This window comes from Cucurbitaria berberidis (assembly GCF_010015615.1).
Source record: "Cucurbitaria berberidis CBS 394.84 unplaced genomic scaffold K460scaffold_3, whole genome shotgun sequence".
NCBI classification, from domain to species: domain Eukaryota; kingdom Fungi; phylum Ascomycota; class Dothideomycetes; order Pleosporales; family Cucurbitariaceae; genus Cucurbitaria; species Cucurbitaria berberidis.
The window spans coordinates 4,672,926-4,690,588 of NW_024468937.1; the positions used below are offsets into that span (position 1 = coordinate 4,672,926).

A 17,663-nucleotide genomic window follows, 5' to 3' on the forward strand; every position below is an offset into this window, starting at 1 on the left:
TCCGAGCGAGCCGCTCGCCACTCGCGACAACATCCGACCCGATTCAGGGAACCTACATCCACGTACCGCTAATGGAACCACAACGTTAGAAGATGTGTTCGTCCGGGGACTTTTGCTGTTGAATGATGGACGTTGGTGTTACAGACGTGGTGACACCCGCTCTTCCTCCTTCCTGTCATTAGCGGCTGCGCTAGCGAAGTAACGTGCCCCGAGCATTCCAATCAATGTCTCTTGACAACATCATGTACCTGGATATTCGGACGCACCGCCAAAGACTACAAGCTACCGCAGGTATCGGGCAGGCGTTTCTGTGAGGCATTAGCATTAGCATTTGACTTGACATTGGTTAAGATGATCCTATTGTGCCTAAGCCGCAAGCAGGGGGGGAGGACTCCCAAAGCGCTTACGCCGTCGGGGAGCTATCGCTGGTTCTATGGAGGTACTTTGAGTGCGGAGTTGTGAAAACCGACGGAAGGGTACCTCGACCATGTTTTGTTACACCACCTTCCCGCGACACCACGTTTCGCGCATTTCGTCTGCTATTGCGTAGTAGTGTAACACATTATGCCACAGAAACACCATACCATTATCGTGCCAGGTGGTTGTATCACCTGCAGTGATCATTGGACTTGGCTCTCTGTAGAGTTCTGCAACTACATTGCTCATATAAGACTCTTTATTTTTAGTGAAATTAGGCGATACCGACACCTCACTCGTTCACTTACCAAACCACTGCTCCAAACCAACCTCCAGTTTATTCCATTATGAAGGTACTTCATCTACTCGTTACCATTCTACCAGCAATAAGCCTGCAGCTAGGTCCAACAGACAACGACAATACGACCCTGCCCTTGCAACAAACCTCAAGGCCTCTCCCCTTCCATATTCCAACTACTGTAGACCCGTGGATACAGGAAAGTCTGGTCGAAAGTGTCTTCCATGGCAACCTCGAACCTCTCGACCGGGCAGTTGAGACGGCGCTCATAGCCAATGTTCCGCAACTGAATGATTGGGGAATCACCGACGCGAAAAGATTTCTACTATTCGCTAGCGGAATGCTGTATTGGGCACCTTCTGAAATAGCCAGTGGAAGCCTCATCTACTGGGTTCTCTGCCTTTTTTACTGGATTCTGGACCAGAAGCCTCTGAGCTTAGAGCCTTTTTCCGTGCCCATTGAGCCGTCATCCGTGGGCAAGATCTTGCCACTGGATGACTGGATCAGCCGATTTGCAGTCAAAGTTGGAGAGTACATGGACGAGCCCGGTTCGATCTCTGATGCAGCTATCGCAAGCTTCCAAGCATCACCGCTATACCACTACGAGGAGGCCTATGTACCTCCTGAAGGCTTCCCTACATTCAACAAGCTTTTTGCTCGCTATTTGAAGAAAGGCATGCGCCCCATCAGCTTCCCGAATGACGACAGCGTGGTCGTGTACCCGGCCGATTCCACCTTCAAAGGTGCATGGCCCATCAATGATGTAAACAACCCTGACCACGAACCGAACACGGTCACAGTTGACGACACGGATAACCAAACTGTTACCGTCAAACACATTGATTGGCATATCAAAGACCTCCTGAAGGATAGCAAGTATGCTCCACACTTCGTTGGTGGACAGTTCATGCACGCCTTCCTAGGCCCCCAAGATTATCATCGACAACACGCACCCGTCGGAGGCACGGTATTGGAAGTAAATAAAATTCATGGTCTCGCATATTTGGAGGTGACAGCCGAAAAGTCTGGCAAGCTCCGCTTACGCCGTCGCCTTGAGCCCCGACTACGCAAGAGACGCACCACAGTTAATGCTCCGGACCTTGATTTCTCAGAGCTGGATGCTCCAGATGGCACCGGATACCAATTCTTGCAGACACGAGGTTTAGTTGTGATCGATAACCCGCTACTTGGCAAAGTAGCTGTTCTTCCAATTGGTATGGCCCAAGTTTCTTCTGTCAAACTTGTCTGGGAGCCACCAGCGGGAAAGAACTACCCAATCTATCCGAATGCAACCATCAAAAAGGGTGACGAGATCTCACATTTTGAGTTTGGCGGGTCGGATATTGTGCTTGTCTTTGAGAAGAAGGCTTGTCTTAAGATTCTTGGGGCTACAGGTACTAATGACAAGGGCAAAGAGACCGATAAGCAGAAGTACCTGGTCGGCATGCCCTTGGGAGTTTCGTGCAAGGGAAATTGAGCCATGGACCAGTATCTTGCACATTTCTCTTTACCGTAGCCCTTTTCTCTGTCGTATCGTTGAGGCCAAAATTTCTCGCAAGGGCCAGCAAGATTCGAGTTCTGAGCGCTTGTTGTGTGCTCTTGCAGTTAGCATGGCCTTTTGTGCCGCGTCGCAACCTATCGCTCAATTCTACCGACTGGGAATGACTCTTCTATAGCAATGAACAGGTGTTGATAATAATGCGCAGATTCTTCGCTACGTTGATGCTTGGGCACGACTTGTTCTTCCTTGCTTGCTATGTCCAGTCCCGCTGCTCTATCGAGCTCATTGTCGTGCTGGTGCTCGAGTTTGTGTCCAGAGTGCGCAGCAGATTTAGGAGCGGTGGCACGACTTCCGCCAGTGCAGTAGAAGAGATTGGGGCTCCTGCAAATGTCCAGGTCATCGATGTCGTCTCATCGTCCCGTCGTCGCAATTTTGTGCCTGCAGCAAGTGGCTTTTCGATGATTGGTGGACCTTCCTTCTCCACGTACCCCACGATCCCCATGAACGCCATCTAAAAACCACGAGCCTCACCCCGCGTTCGGTAAAATGCGAGAGCGCTCTGATTGGCGGCTGTTTCCAAATGATGAACGTAAAATGTGCGTCCGCGGCTGATGAGCATGCATGACAAGTGCCTGTATGCCCACTTTGCGCCGCGGGTAGGATACACGGATCGCGATGCTTAAGTTTTTCCGATGCCATCTAGATGAGCTAGCACTGTCCTCCATAAAAGCTTGATGAGCCAAGCCATGTGGTAGGCTACATCACTATCAACCAGGACTTCCGGCCACAGGAGTCAGACATTTAAAGAACGCCATGCGTCTGCCCGCTATCATCGCAGGTCTTCTCGAAGCTGGCGTGGCTGTCGCTTCATTTAACCGTAGAGCATGTCAACACCCAACGAGGAATCCTTTGGACGGGTGTCCTAAAAACACTCTTCTCGTAGGCCCAGGGCGCAACTTTACCACGGTCCAATCGGCTATTCTCAGCTTGCCAAACAACACGTCTCCGCAGCACATACTGATCCTTCCCGGTAACTACACAGAACAAGTCAATGTCACTCGGCCAGGCTCGGTATACCTTTTCGGCCAGACCCAACATCCTAATGATCAGAGCAAGAACAGTGTCAACATCATCTGGCGCAATGCTGTACGTAACATCCATGTACGGACGGCATGAGAGACATACACTGACTTCGTGCACCGATATTTAGACGGGAGCAGGCGTCAATTCAACTCTGGACAACGCGTATACTTCTACCCTAACTGTCGCTCCAACCTTCAACTCGAGTACCACTGGGAGTGGTCCAACGGGCAACCCTGTACCTGCAAATACTCCATTTGGAAACGTCGACTTCAGAGCGTACAACTTGAATTTCATCAATGACTACAAAAACTATGCTACTGGGCCAGCTCTCGCTGTATCGGTCAGCTACGCTAATACGGGATTCTACTTTTGCGGATTCTACTCCTATCAGGACACAGTAGCTACACCAAGTTCCCCAAATTCATACGATCAATGGCTAACTAGTATTTTGTAGGTCTACGTCGGCAAGTTAGGAAATGCATATTTCTACAAGAACGAGATAGCCGGGCAGACCGACTTCTTCTACGGGTTCGGTACTGCATGGATTCAATCTAGTTTGGTAACACTGCGCAACTGCGGCGGTGGCATCACCGCATGGAAGGGCACCAACACTACCTTCGAGAACAAATACGTAAGTTTCAACGACGGATTCGACGACCTGAGGCTAATCACAGAGTTAGGGTGTATACATCCACGATTCGAAAGTGCAAAAAGCAAACTCATCTCTCGCACTCACTGGCAAATGTGCACTCGGTCGACCCTGGAACGCGCTTCACCGTTCTATTTTCGCAAACACGTATCTCGATGATTCAATTCTGCCCAGCGGCTATATCGATTGGAGCAAGACAGACCCGCGTGTTAATTCTAACACCACGATGGCCGAGTATAAGGACTATGGGCCAGGCTGGAATGCGACAGCAAGAGCTCAGAGCAATATTACGATCGTTATGAGCGAAAAGCAATATGAGCCATATTCAAGTGTGGAAAAGGTGTTTCAATATCCGTTTTCGGGCAAGTTTGGAAATGTTGCGTGGATTGATAGGGACCCGGAGCGGTGAAATCGGCTGCGGACACGTAATGATGGGTGCTTGTTGGCGTATGACAATATGCAATGAACAGCATTATTCATTTCTGATTTATGTACACGCAATATGTGGAGCCCGAAAGCCGCGCCCTGTAGCTAATACTAGCTGAACTTGCGCTATGCGCACTCATATCAAATCCTTAGAAGGCACCACAATCTTTCCATCTACCCCTTTGATATATGCTTAGTGAATACGCGTGGACCCAGCCCTCGCTCTGTCGTTTGATACGTTACTAGTCCCGAAGGATACAGGCAATTTGCCTGCTCTTTACCTTCCTATGTGCATCGGAATCTTAAGGCATGGAGATGAACTCGTTAGTCGGCTCAGAGTTAACGGGAGGATCTAGGATCATGCCAGAATCTCGATAGTAGAGAAGAATCAAGACCTGACTTACCGCAAGCGATCTTCGTAGGGCTGTCATCTGTAGCCGTAAAGCGACTACGTGCTGTGCGGATAGGGGATGTCGGAACTGTAAGCGCGAGATGATCGTGGATGTCTTACAAGTCTTCGTCGGTGGGCAAGTCACGATCTGCCATTGCCGTGTCAATATCATCCTCCTCTTGATCCCCCATATGGACATCTTGGTTAAGACTCCACGTATGACGGTGCTCGGGAGCCTGAGTAGCGCGAGGCTCGATCAACGGCTGTTCAGCTCCAGTATCGACGTTGTTGTCGAGCTCGTCTCGATCCGGAGTGGCAGTGTCTTCGCGTAAGTCCTTTCTAACTTTGCGGCCAGCAGCGATGATTTTAGCGCGTTTGTCGTTCTGGTTACGGTTTGTCAACGCCTGGGTCAGCTTCTGAAGCGGTTGGGCTACAGTTTCTTCCATAGCAGAGCCCTTCATGAAGGCGTCGCACCTGCTCTTGAAGAAACATAGCATCTTGATAAGACACTGCATGCGCTCTTCGAATGTGAAGTTGATGTCCCTCTTGATATTTCGCAGAGTCTCGCGGTCATAGATGCTGAGGATGTTAGGCCCGTGGATGTGCAACTTCTCTGCGATGTTCTACACTTGAGTGTTAGGAGTTAAGACATGAAGGGGTGGAAGGATGATCGATACGTACCACAATCTCCCAACAGACCTTCTCCATATCCTCCTCCTTATAGTAGTATCCACCACCCATATCGTCCGTGCCCGTGGCATTGTAGCGCTTTGACTCTACGTCCTTATCGAGGACGTCGTCACGATTCCTCATCGCGAGGAGCAGGCGGAGCACATAGCCGGCCCGCTGCTCGTCTGTTTTCGGGATTGAGAGGTCCGGAGATGGAGGCATACAGTCCAGATCCCGGTTGAGCACAGAGTCTCTCGCCTCGCGCAGATTCGTAAAGTTCAGGCTCATGTCTGAGTTTTCTGGAAGCGCCATATCTGGAAGTACCATTCTGTTTATGCGATTGCTCTTTTTCAATCCTTTCCCGGGAACTGGAGTCTTGAAAGCCGTCGGTCGAGCAGGAGCATTGTCACCGAACTTGTGAATCTCCGGATTTTGCAAAGGAGCTTGCGCGGGGATCATGTTGTGTGCTGCAGGCACTCCAGCATACTGTCGATACGCTTGCGGAGCCCCAACGTCCGTGTAGTGGATCGGGCGAAGCTCATGGTTATATGGACTAGGTTATTTTTAGTAAAGTAGCGGTATCTTAGTAGTAGGTTATCTTACGGAGCGTTTGTAGGTTTGGAAAGAGTACCTGGACGGCCTTCTTTTTCCCAATAGTTTCCGCCGTCGACTATGCTAGCCATATAGTGTGTAGAGTACGGGCCAGTATATAAAGAAACAACTTGCTCTGGGGTTAGTTCAGCTTCTGTCGCCGGCTGGCCACATTCTCCACTTGAAAAGTCAGAAAGAACGTTCGTGGTAGGTCTAGCATGAGACCCATGAGCCGGAATAGTTGGAGAAGCCATTGGCGGCAATAAGTCGGCTCGAAGGTTGATATCTGGGGCTCGCGTTGCTGGGGACGGCGTCGGCGCGTGCTCAACCTTGATAACGTGACCTTTTGGATTCGTCATACTGAATTCGTTCGTCAAATCGACTAGCACCAGCTTGATCTAATATTCTAGTAGATTCAGGCTAAGGTCTATTCCTGCCGAGAGAGGCGCGGTTGTGGTAGATTTGTCGATGGCTGAGCTAGAAGAAGGTGGGACTTTATTGAAATTCACTCGGGTGTCGAGCGTGAGAAGTATCCGTGGGCGATCAGTGAAGCTAGTCTGTTCCAGTCATGGCCCAAGCTCTTTTCTCGCTATCAGAAACGCATTAACAATCAAAGGTTACGTCTTGTCGAGGCATCTGTGAGTGAAAGCTACCGGTAGATTTGTGCTGATTGGCTACAAGAATGTGTGCGCTCAGGCACCCGCCGTATTGGACGCCCCTACAGCAATCACAAGCCTGGTATGTAGGGTCATGTGTATCGCGCGGGATGTAGAGCTTTCACTATTGTATTGAGAATGTAAAGAGTAGCTAGGTTACTTCACAGTGACCTACATAGTCTATTGCCAAATAGCCCTAGAGTTTGACAGTGATCAGCTGTCTAAGAAACTAGACTGCTAGAATTCGAGAGTAGTGATTATACTACTTACAAAAGTTGCAATGAATAGGGTGAACGTTCGGGGGCTGGTGCAATGCCGAGCTTGAAGGTATAGAAGGCTAGACAAAGTTTCCTCTCCTGCCTCCCTCATCAACGATACATGCGCACTTCCACCACCTACTCAGACGAAGTTTTCAATATCTAGTAGGATTTGGGATAGGTGCATAGGCCACCGTTGATCCACCCTTTGCCTCATAGCCAGGAACCTCTTGCACAATCCTCGTCCAGCCCTCGGCGCCCAATGTAAAGCGTCGCTTTCCGGCACCCTTGACCCAGATATTCGTTGGGGTATCTGAGTATCCGCCATCGCTGGGAAGAGCGTTACCTTCATAAACAGTCTGCGGCTGAGCATGTCCAGAGATGCCCGATTGCGATGTAAGGAAGCGCCCAGCTGACGTGTGTTGTAAGAAAGTGCGCATAGTAGAGGGCTTAGCACCGGAGAAGAACACAAAGAAGAGCGTTGTTGTGAAAGCACCGACAGTGAGCACGAGAGCCAGAAATGCGGGGATGCCGTAGGCGTAGTGATACTTGACTCTCCTCGTATAGCTGGTGACTGGTGGGGTCTTGGAAGATTCATTCGTTACATCGTCGCGCTTGCGCTTAGAATCCTGACCGGGCGCAAGACTCTTGGTGCCAACAACCATGTTTGCTGCAAGATCTGTCCAGACTAGATTCAGAATCTTGGCCGATGAAGCGGGGGTTCTGGAGAGCTCCTGCCATTTCTTAAACATGGCAAGATTGGACTGTCCGGAGTAGTCGACACCTTTTGTGCTCATGCCGGTTTTGTACGCCATGCCTAGAGCAATCGAAGCGAAGTCGGCACCGGGGAGGTTCTGCCAGCCCATAGACGAGTCTCGTCCAGGGAGATACAGGCTCTCCTTCCTCACTGTGGATAAATTCAGGGTTTTGGCCTTCTCTTCAGACACCAGACCCCATAGCGGGCCGCCATCCTTCAAATACATTTCTGTGTTTTCAACACCCCAAAGAGGCTGAGACTCTTTGTTAGGATATGTCTTGTCGACAAGGGAGAGGACTTCAAGGCCAGTCATATCGTCATTTGTGCCGTTGAAGCGGAATTTCACGGTCTTGATAGTTGCCTTTGCGGTGGACATGCATGTATACATCGACATCGACCATGCAGAGCCTGGGTCAAACATAAGGGATGCGCTGCCATCCTTACGGCGGGGTGCGCCATTTAGAACACCGCATTTGGCCACGATATGAGTGATGTTTGCTAAATCACCTCCTCCTTGGCCTCTGCATAGCGTATCTGCGATTATATTAGCCTCAGGGTACCGTTCATGTTACATCTGTGCTTACCAATGGAAGACCACTGTGTAATATTGATATTGAACGGATTGGGGTAGATCGGAATCTTGGTGTCGAACTTGTACTCCGTAGTCTGATTCCCAACGGTAGACTTGTTCGACAAGCCTTTTGTCCCTTCAAGGTACTGGCCAAAGGACGTCGAAACGGTCAATGATTGAGGGTCGATGGCAAGCCAACCGGATGTCGTCTCATTGTTTGGATAATATAGAGGGAACGTCTTATTCATCTCGGAGTTGAGGTAAGCAAAAGCTTTGACGCCCGTGGTTTCATTCGAAAGATTGGTGACGTTCATGTATGCCATCGAGTACGCATTCCTAAGCCAGGCTGCGCGGTAGGCGCGGTACCACAAGTTTGGGTTCTCCTGGAAATCATCAATCTGCCATCTCGGATAAGTCTTGTTGAGATCAATAAAGCCACCTCGATCGGTAATTGACGGCTTGAGTATACCGTTTCGTGCTAGGAGACCTTCAGACCCGGTCCTTGGAATAAGGAAATCCAGAGTCAGGTTCGTATCAACACATACAGTATCCGGTACAATGAAAAGAAGATCCTCGCTCCACGTACTTCCATACTGTTTCAACACCGGCGCACTGTGGTTCCGGAATCCTATCCCCCCATTCTTCATGTCGACAATCAGGCCTTCCACTGGCATGATGGCGTCGTTCAACAGAATACTAGACAGGGGTTGGTAGTTACCAATGGTCCGCGCCGTCCCGTTATCGATCAGGGGGCCCTTTTTGTTATCATCGATGACTGATTTGATGTAACTTCGGTATTGGATGTCAAACAAGCTCGACATGGATTCAGCGAAGCCGGAGGCGCCGCTTTGGAAGACATCAATGACCTTTTGTGGGACCTTGGAACTGTACCATTCGTCTCTGTAATCGACAGAGACCATCGACTTGTTGTCAATCACCGTCGCTTTATTATCGTCATTGGGGCAAGGCACTAGAAGGAAAGCGCCGCACAATCTGCTCCACGTGTTGTTTGTATCTCGCGGAGGAGTACCGTAGCCCATGGCTGAAGTGTCTTTAATGTAGTGGAAGGCGGATGCTTCTGAAACTGGTTCGGCCACGATGCCTTCGTATAGACCGAGAGGTGTTACGATTGCTGCGATTGCAATCAAGACTAACATGAATGTCTTGAAGAACGACATGAACAGAGCCGACTTGCAGGCTGAGAAAGTCGCCGCCGAGTCGGTTCGGAGGATAATAGGCCATAACGAGCTGTGCAGATATCGACCGATTACAGACCTATCCACTGATTAGACTTGTGCATTCGTCGCGCTATGTGCTGGTGTTATACCAAGATACAGCGGACTCCGTGACAGCGGCCGACCGTGGTCGGAGCAAGCCGAGTAGGATGACGGGTAGTGCTATCGGGACGAGAAATTGAACTTGGAGCTTATGTTAGCAAAGCCTAGCATTGGTAAGGAAAGCATACCAACGAATACAGCCGCTGCAATCATACCAGACACCTGGCCAACTGTCAAATCCTGGAGCGAAATCATAGTGAGAAGTCTAGCACCACTTTGGTGTACAACCGCCCCGCGCGACCATCGTCGTGTTCAAGTATCCCACCGAAGCCAAACTATGTTTAGGGTGCCAAAGGTCCACAACAAGGGTGGTACAGAATTACGAAGATCTAGGCAGCTGTTATAGCGTCTAAATAACTGGTGGAAATTCAATCACCTAGTTCGGGAGTCGAATGCGAGAATGCGAGGCGGTTATTTTGGGGCCAACGGCCTAGCTGAGGCTGGCTCACCGGTGACTGCCCTATCGTCGGCAGCGGTCTACTTGTCCGGTTATTCCGCAACACAACAGGCATTGCTTCAAAATTGAATACATCATATCACAACAACTTTGATAATGTTACCTCGCATTCAGCTCGCATCGCGAAGGAAATCGTTTGTGCGATACGCAAGTGGGGAAGATCTTGAGGTCGAAACAAGCCACATCTTGGCTGCGCTTTAGCTTTGCCTTAGCCTTATCATATCGCAAGATGTTAGTGGTAGATTTGCTCAGGGGTCTTAATTTTGCAAGCATGAGGCTGCCAGTATTGGGCGAGAGATGATCTTGTGCTACCGTATCTTGCGTTGACCGGTGTCTGGACAGGGGTACTTGAGCTGAAGAGCAACAAATTTGCAAATAGCAAGTACATGACATTGCTTGCAAGATTCGGAGAACAAAATCCAGGTTGTTTATCAGAACTGCATCCAAGTATGGTTAGAAAGGTCTTGCGATGATGATCTGCGCCGTGCAGATATGAGGTGACGGAGATGCATCCGAAGGTCGGCGAACCAAGATAGTTAGATCCCTGGGCTAGCCGGAGGTACACCGATGTACTGTATATAGACTTGCCTGCAACTGTGCATTAGCGGATGAACGCAGCCCTACAATAGTATTCCCTATCGCACACTCTATAGGGCGAGTGCACCACGTGCTGTATCTTGGTGAACTACCATGTGTGAGTTTCGACAGCGTTCTTTCTATCAAAGCATGCACTGGATTAGATAATTATGGCCTATAAACATGGTCTCCTATCCATTGAAACAACACATTATCAAAAGTAAAAGCTGGACTTGCAGAAATTAGATGAGTGAACAGCGTGACAACGCGTAAACAATTTCATATTACATTTAATTACTACAGGGCAACAACACTAGATGCTACTGATTGTTTTCGGTAGACTTGACTTGCGATGGAAGTGGATGAAAATCTGATGTTCTAACAGCATGTCAACCTTCTGCGTTCACGACACGACAAAGATACTAAACTCACCTTTCCCCGTCGACCTGTTCTTAAACAAAGCTTTAGAAGCGAAAAGACTCTTGATCCCTTTGTGGTTGCGCTGTGCTGTCTCCACGGCCGGTAGTGCAGGCGGAGAAGGAGGTAGATCAGGTAATGCAGTTAAATCGGCATCCACGCTGACTACAGACGCTGACTTGCTACGTACACTTCGTGGTGGGGACTGGAGGACTGGAGGCATGGGTATTTTGACTCTGTCGAATTCGATAACGCGCTCGACGATGTTACCGCCTTCTTTCTTGTTCCAAAGCCTAGGATATGGCATGGAGAGTGTTTCGTTGAACGCATGGTTGAGCCCGTCGTGCGTTTCGGTGTCAGACTGCTCGTCTCTGTCTGAGGCTGGGCTGAGACCTGGCACGTCGTCTACTTCAGGCGTGACAGTCGGTGTGTGCGGCTTCGTCTTCAACCCGGTAAGGTTGAAATCAAAGCCTGAAAAGCGTTTGGGCGTCTTTAGGAAGTCGTTTGCGTCAAAAGGGGAGTCGCAGTTGTGCGCAAAGGTTTTGCATGCTTCCCACCATGCCAGGCTCTCGCGTGTTGCGTTGTTTGCGCACCTGCCCCGAGCATGTTGGAATATCTGCATATCCCGCGAATTCGGTGGCGTATCAGTCTGGTTGTCAATTGAAGAGGCAAGCTCAAGATGTGACACCCGCGATTGGACGTCAAGCATGATTGTTCGGTGAGCTGCAAGTTCATCTTGGATGTTCTGAAGCGTTTCGTGAAGGGTGTGATTCGACTGTCGCAACTGAAGATTGGTAGTCGATGTACACGAAGGTTGATTCGAATCAATAATCCGCTTCGAGTACATGTTTGGCGATGGATCCTCAGTCATGAGATATGCTTTAGGGGCTTTGAAAGAGTTTAAAATGGTTGCGCAAGACAGATTTGTCATGTTGTTCTTTGGGGTATTTTCATGGAAAGAGATTACATGTGGTGTGTTGGAGGGAGTTGGAGAGTCCAGGAAGGTCGACATTATGTGGTAGAGTACGAAAGGGATGATTAGAGGTGGAGAATGGCGAAGCTGGTGGTCAAATGAATATCGGCGTGTCGGTGGAGCGTCAGCGAAACCCAAGCCCTACCCTGAAGGGGTTCAATGTTTTACAGCGTTATTCGCCTCCGACATATCATAAAATGCCAAGCTGTATAGACGCTGCCCTTACCTTCTTTTCCATTGCTACTGCATTGCGATTGGCTCAACACGCACGCACGACGCTGGAAAGGAGCTTTGTGTATTATAATGTACGTGAGAGAGATATAAAACACCCTTAAGACGCTGGTGTCGGGCGTGTCCTGTCGTTGAGAGTTTCAGCGACTGAGCGTTGGTGTTTCACTCAAGTTCGGTGGAGAAGCATCAACTTTGGGCTTATCGATAAGCGGACGAATTAGGGAAGGTCGGGTGAATGACTAACCATCTCAACTTTCTTTACTCTCCTCACCTCTATTCATGCTCACGCTCAACATGCGAGACATGATAGAAGGAGTAAAACCGACTCATCTCACAAAATGTGCCTAAGACAACGTTGAGCTTCCAAGAATTCGCTGCCCGAGACCCAGCGTGCAAGGGGCGCACGATCGTCGAACCGTTGAACCGTCGAAAAGCAAAACACATCTGTTAATTTCCATCGTTTTCAGATGGCTCTACCAATCACCTTATCGTGGGCGATCCAAACTCCACGTAGCTAAAGACAATACTAGCGCTAGTAGCACCACCACTCCTCACCCTTGCATTCGACCCTTCTCACCGGGCCGAGCCATTATCGATCCACCACCACAACGCAACCCTACTGAAACTGGAACTTAGGTAACCCTGCCTGCATTGTATGTTCCACTTCTTTCGGGTTCGCCTTTGACTTCTGTCTTCTGCCACAGAGCCAGCGTGTTCATTACCTCACTTGGTGGACGTGTCGACCTCGAATTGATAGCGTTTACAGTCCAGATACGTAATGTACTGGTAGCGTGGGAGAAGCCAGAGGCCACGTCCTAGCTAAACGGGTACAGCGAAACCAGAAATATTGCCTTCTGGAGAAGCAAGACCGTCACACTGATTTCCAATCGATACACCTATTCCCAAACGCTCGTCTTGCCCAAACCACCTATAGCCCTCACTCTACCCCCAATCTCAAGCGGACTCCCCTCCCAAACAACCCAGTCAGATTTCTCCACCGATTCCTTGCGCGTGATATCAAGTATACGATCGAAATTCGCGCCAACAAGATCCAGCGCCTCCCTCTCACTCAACCTCCCCTCACTATTCGCAAACGCAATGCCAGCTAACAGCCCGAGATCCCTAGATTCCCATGTCTCCTCGACACAGATTCCCAGCAGCACGCCAGCATCGAGTAGGATGTTTGTAGAGACATTGGTTAGTGGTGGCCCGGTGAGGCCGCGGCGCTGGTCCCAGCTCTGCGCGTGAGGGAGTAACGGTGCGAGAACGATGGGAATGTCTGCTGCGGCGACCTCATTGGCAACGAGGTGGGCTTCTGCGCCTCCTATGATGACTATGCGGAGCTTCTTCGTTGGACTAGTGGTTGAGATGGGGGATTCAGCGATGGCGGATTCGATATACGCTTTTGATCGGATGATCGATGCGATCGTATCCGCGCTGTGAGCGCTTAGAACTAGCGGTATGTCGCCCTGGACTACTCGCTTCAAATATGCAGATTCCTGGAACTTCTCTTTACTCGGCACATCTGCGGTTTTGTTCTTGCGTAACTCATCGACAGCATCAAGAAGTTTCGCTATTAGATCTCCAATCGCCTTTGAGATACTAGTTGTCTTGTCGTTTTTAACACCAGGTGTCAACTGATAGTGTAAAGCCACTTCCGCGTTCCAGATAGCGCCTTCTTCGAGCCTATTATTGGCGCCAGTGTGGAAGCCTACACTCACGCCTTTGCTATCGATACCGCCGAGTGAGGGTGCACTTATAGCCTTTGTAACGCCGTGGTCAAATGCTGCCGCGAGTTGTTTGCCGCCGAATGAGATACCCTCCAAGGCAAAGGTAATACCATCAGCGGGCGGCAAGCCGTCATGCGTGTCGGTCATGGCGTCGATTTCTTGGAGGCCGAGTGCAGTGCCGAAGGCTGTGAAGGGCGCTGTGAAATACCCGTTCTTCAGGTCAATTGTCTTCAGGGATTCAGTGTTAGATTTAAGAATAGTGATTTCGGACTCGCACAGGCCAACGCAGGTTATGGTTCCGTTGGAGATGATCGCAACGACCGATCGATCCGCTTGGGTGGGGTCCAAATAGGCGCTGTGATGAACGTTTGAGATGCCAGTGAGGATTACACTACCTTCCACATCTGACTTTTCGAGCGCTTTCGCAAGCTCAACGTCAGGTACTGCCGGCAGCTGTACCGGCTTCTTCAGTTCGATCGGGTTATCAAACTGCTTTGCGCCGTCGATCCATACCTGCACAGGTGTACCACCCACACTCAACGGATCCGAGTCCCAAACCACGAGATCAGCGTCAAAGCCTAGCCTAATCTTACCGATTCTGTGGCCTAGGCCAAGAAGCTCTGCGGGCGCAGAAGTGACGCTTCCTAAGGCGGCATGATAAGGTAGTCCATTTCTGTATGCCTTCGCAGCTTCGAAGACGACGTGTTGGGAGTTCAGTACTGGGTTATCAGAGACGTAGGTTGGTGTAATGTTGTGCGCATAGAGAAGTGCGCCGGCGCGTTCGGAGGCTGTGTAGGCCTCGACTTTGTAGTACACTAATCGATATTGTCAGCCTGTCTACAGCAAACACAATGTTGAGCTGCGAAGTAAATCAGAACATACTGTTATCAGCAAACAGTGCCGCGGCTGGAGTACCTCCCCACGCTCTCTTCAGAACTTCGGGAACGAGGAATGTCTGGTGCGCGTGATGAAACGCATATACGCGGAACTTGAACTCGTTTGTATGACGTACGAAGGCTTCCAAATCTGCTACCGTATAGCAGTGGGTGTTAACCTTGACTTGGCCTCTCAGGACGGCACCTAGAGACTCGAACTCTAGCTCTTGCCTCAAATGAGTGGCCATATTCTCCATGCCGAGAGCATCCGCAGCGGCACACCACTCGTCCTGCTCCTGTACATACTTGGTAGCCTGTTCAAAGGCGTGTCGGAACTGCCATGCTTCGCCGAGTCTGCTGAATGGTCCGCGCTCGCCCTGTTTTCCGTACACAAACTTTGCGTTCTCACCACACGCCATCTTCATGTAGCGCCAGGTTTTGTCTGGATCAGCAAACATGTCCTGCTGGCTAACCTCGAGTCTCCCGTTCTTAGTGCCTACGGCAAACTTCAGCACGAAGGCCTCTCCACCGATATTGTTGCCGCTGCCAGGCAAGATGAGAGACGTTGTCACGCCACCCGACTTGATGAACTCGATTTCAGGCTGGAGGGGGTCTATGCCGTCTATGGAGCGCACATACGGCGTGATGTCAGAAGAAAGCTCATTGCTGTCGTCCTCGAGGTTCCCAACACTACCCAAGCCAGCATGACTGTGCATGTCGACGATGCCCGCGGTTACTTGGCGGCCTTTTGCGTCGAAAATGTCGGTGTCGTGGGGAAGAGTCTTGAGGTCGATGCGAGACGCGATGTTCCAAATGAGACCTCTGTCGACGAAGATATCGGAAGATAGCCAGCTCCATCCTTTCCCAGCTCTTGCATCTTCGTCGGAAGTTCCAGGAGCAGGCTCTCCTGTCCAGATGGTAGCGTTGCGGATTAGCAGGGGCTTGGTGGTGTTGGTCCAGCGCTTGTTGAAGTCTCTCGTCCCACTTGTAGTTGCAGGCTTGCTTCTTAGTGTTGAGCAAGCAGCATACTCATCTTGCAGTCGCTTAATTGAGAGCGTGTTGATCGGCTTGGTCGTGTTATTTGCGATTTTTAAGGTGTAGTATGCAAGGGAGGCGAAGCACGCCAGGGCAAGCAGACGATAGGTTCTTCGCTTCTTCCGCCGGTTATGCCATGGGCGTGGAGTTGAAAGGGTTGTTGCAGCAGCGTACGTGGGTAGACCTTCCCCAGCCCCAACATGTTTCTCCATTGCCCGGCTATACACTCAAGGCTCTGGCTGTAGTAACAAGTGTGGTCAGGTTGGAGTTGAGGTTGCCAGCCCTGCGATTGAGTTGCCGTCACGCGATTGTGTGATGAATGATGCTATACTACTTGCGACGGATTAGGAAAGAGTTTCCCGCCAAAGGATGGAATATAAGCATGTACACCCAAAGCGACCCTAAGAGAGAGACGACAACCAAACTCTAGACTATTCTTGGTACCCGCTTCTGAGAAGGTTGATGTCTCGCACGAGTAGCAAGGGGACGCTCAGCAATCGACCCTCGGTCCCGCCGGAGTTAAGATGGAGCTTTGGCCACCTTTCTCGCGCTTTCCACCACCAAAACGTCATATACCCAAATCTCCCTCCAGAAGCCGCCGCCTGATCCCTCATCGCCTCCACCCACCTCGTCGACATCGCGAACAACTCTCACAATGGCGTTCCTCCTCCGGAGACCATTTGCGATCACCGCGACACTCAAGCAAGCAACCTCAAGGTCGTCGCAAACCCTCACACTGCGCGCCTTCCACAACACGCCACTCAAGCAGCACCCACACTTCTTTCGCCCGGCGAAGCCCGCTGTCTCGACGTCCCAAAATGTCTCTAAGTTTAGGCAGACATTCCGACGGAAATACCAGCAGGCCGCATACAACCCGGTAGCGCAAGGCGACGTGCGCCAGCGACTGCTCTACGGTGCTGGCATTTTCGGCGCAACCCTCTTAGGCATCAACTTCATCTTCAATCGCGAAACCAGGGAGGATGGCGGCATGCCGCCCTTCGAACGCGCCTACCTTAACGACACCTTCATGCACACTGGCCTCGGGATCGGAATCATCGGTATTGCGGCGCGCGCACTGCACATGAACGGCTGGAGCTTCAGGCTCATGGGCGCAAACCCGTGGCTGGTGCTTGGTGTGGGCTTGGTCGGAAGCATTGGAACTATGTATGGCACCATGGCGACAAGCCCAAGCAAGTGAGTAGCATCCACCATGGCATTTGTGACCTGATAGCTAACAATGCGCAGCTATGTACAAAAGTATGCCCTCTGGTCCGCCTTCAACGTCACTCAGGCACTTCTCTTGTCGCCACTCTTCTTTATGCACCCCGCTATCCTCGCACGCGCTGGCCTCTACACTGTCGGAATGATGGGAAGTATCGCCTTTGTTGGAGCCACTGCCAAGACGGACAAGTACCTGTACCTCGGTGGTCCGCTGCTCGCAGGCGTTGCCATCGTCGCCCTCTCCGGCCTTGCCCCACTCGTCGTCCCCGCCACTGCCGCCCGCACACTGATGTTCACTGAGAACATCTGGCTCTACGGAGGCCTTGCCGTGTTTGGTGGATTCACACTGTACGATGTGCAGAAGGTGTTGAACCATGCGCGCATGGCGGAGCGCGGTCTGATACCCAAGGATCCGGTAAACGAGGCCATCTCGCTCGAGTTGGACTTCATCAACATCTTCATCCGGATGGTGCAGATCTTGGGCATGAGCCAGAACAGGAGGAAGTAAGGTGTATTGGAAGAGCAACGGACGTCAGGAGCGACCG

General features: G+C 50.7%; 8 protein-coding genes across 8 annotated transcripts; 4 read left to right on the top strand and 4 right to left on the bottom strand.

Annotated features, from left to right (window-relative positions):
* Nucleotides 1–242: 242 nt before the first annotated feature.
* K460DRAFT_377501 (uncharacterized protein) lies at nucleotides 243–2,192 on the top strand (the record flags this gene model as incomplete). The annotated part of the gene is made up of 2 exons (XM_040934980.1): nucleotides 243–310; nucleotides 869–2,192. 2 exons carry the CDS (start codon nucleotides 243–245, stop codon nucleotides 2,190–2,192), a joined length of 1,392 nt encoding a protein of 463 aa, XP_040788797.1.
* Nucleotides 2,193–2,413: 221 nt separating this feature from the next.
* On the top strand, nucleotides 2,414–2,731 carry K460DRAFT_406453 (uncharacterized protein; the record flags this gene model as incomplete). The annotated part of the gene is made up of 1 exon (XM_040936963.1): nucleotides 2,414–2,731. One exon carries the CDS (start codon nucleotides 2,414–2,416, stop codon nucleotides 2,729–2,731), a length of 318 nt encoding a protein of 105 aa, XP_040788798.1.
* Nucleotides 2,732–3,029: 298 nt separating this feature from the next.
* On the top strand, nucleotides 3,030–4,357 carry K460DRAFT_417360 (carbohydrate esterase family 8 protein; the record flags this gene model as incomplete). The annotated part of the gene is made up of 4 exons (XM_040937872.1): nucleotides 3,030–3,362; nucleotides 3,427–3,696; nucleotides 3,754–3,930; nucleotides 3,980–4,357. 4 exons carry the CDS (start codon nucleotides 3,030–3,032, stop codon nucleotides 4,355–4,357), a joined length of 1,158 nt encoding a protein of 385 aa, XP_040788799.1.
* Nucleotides 4,358–4,881: 524 nt separating this feature from the next.
* Nucleotides 4,882–6,384, bottom strand: K460DRAFT_406455 (uncharacterized protein; the record flags this gene model as incomplete). Its single annotated transcript, XM_040936964.1, has 3 exons — nucleotides 4,882–5,388; nucleotides 5,447–5,987; nucleotides 6,038–6,384. 3 exons carry the CDS (start codon nucleotides 6,382–6,384, stop codon nucleotides 4,882–4,884), a joined length of 1,395 nt encoding a protein of 464 aa, XP_040788800.1.
* Nucleotides 6,385–6,876: 492 nt separating this feature from the next.
* K460DRAFT_417361 (uncharacterized protein) lies at nucleotides 6,877–9,989 on the bottom strand. The gene is made up of 4 exons (XM_040937873.1): nucleotides 9,732–9,989; nucleotides 9,594–9,684; nucleotides 8,280–9,541; nucleotides 6,877–8,229 (listed from the first exon to the last, which is right to left on the bottom strand). The coding sequence occupies exons 1-4, from the start codon at nucleotides 9,796–9,798 to the stop codon at nucleotides 7,094–7,096; spliced, it is 2,556 nt and encodes an 851-aa protein (XP_040788801.1). The 5' UTR covers nucleotides 9,799–9,989; the 3' UTR covers nucleotides 6,877–7,093.
* A 967-nt stretch (nucleotides 9,990–10,956) lies between these two features.
* K460DRAFT_431273 (uncharacterized protein) lies at nucleotides 10,957–12,187 on the bottom strand (the record flags this gene model as incomplete). Its single annotated transcript, XM_040938338.1, has 2 exons — nucleotides 11,069–12,187; nucleotides 10,957–11,006 (listed from the first exon to the last, which is right to left on the bottom strand). Exons 1-2 carry the CDS (start codon nucleotides 12,063–12,065, stop codon nucleotides 10,957–10,959), a joined length of 1,047 nt encoding a protein of 348 aa, XP_040788802.1. The 5' UTR covers nucleotides 12,066–12,187.
* Nucleotides 12,188–13,153: 966 nt separating this feature from the next.
* On the bottom strand, nucleotides 13,154–16,109 carry K460DRAFT_283339 (uncharacterized protein; the record flags this gene model as incomplete). The annotated part of the gene is made up of 2 exons (XM_040928648.1): nucleotides 13,154–14,802; nucleotides 14,870–16,109. 2 exons carry the CDS (start codon nucleotides 16,107–16,109, stop codon nucleotides 13,154–13,156), a joined length of 2,889 nt encoding a protein of 962 aa, XP_040788803.1.
* A 443-nt stretch (nucleotides 16,110–16,552) lies between these two features.
* Nucleotides 16,553–17,626, top strand: K460DRAFT_286482 (uncharacterized protein; the record flags this gene model as incomplete). Its single annotated transcript, XM_040928894.1, has 2 exons — nucleotides 16,553–17,091; nucleotides 17,143–17,626. The coding sequence occupies 2 exons, from the start codon at nucleotides 16,553–16,555 to the stop codon at nucleotides 17,624–17,626; spliced, it is 1,023 nt and encodes a 340-aa protein (XP_040788804.1).
* Nucleotides 17,627–17,663: the final 37 nt, after the last annotated feature.

Bases quoted from the DNA above. Each gene is read 5' to 3' on its own strand.
- K460DRAFT_417361 (XM_040937873.1), bottom strand. From the start codon at position 9,798: ATGATTTCGCTCCAGGATTTGACAGTTGGCCAGGTGTCTGGTATGATT. The intron at 9,685-9,731 runs GTATGCTTTCCT...ATAAGCTCCAAG, and splicing joins TGCAGCGGCTGTATTCGTTG to TTCAATTTCTCGTCCCGATA. The intron at 8,230-8,279 runs GTAAGCACAGAT...ATATAATCGCAG, and splicing joins TACACAGTGGTCTTCCATTG to ATACGCTATGCAGAGGCCAA.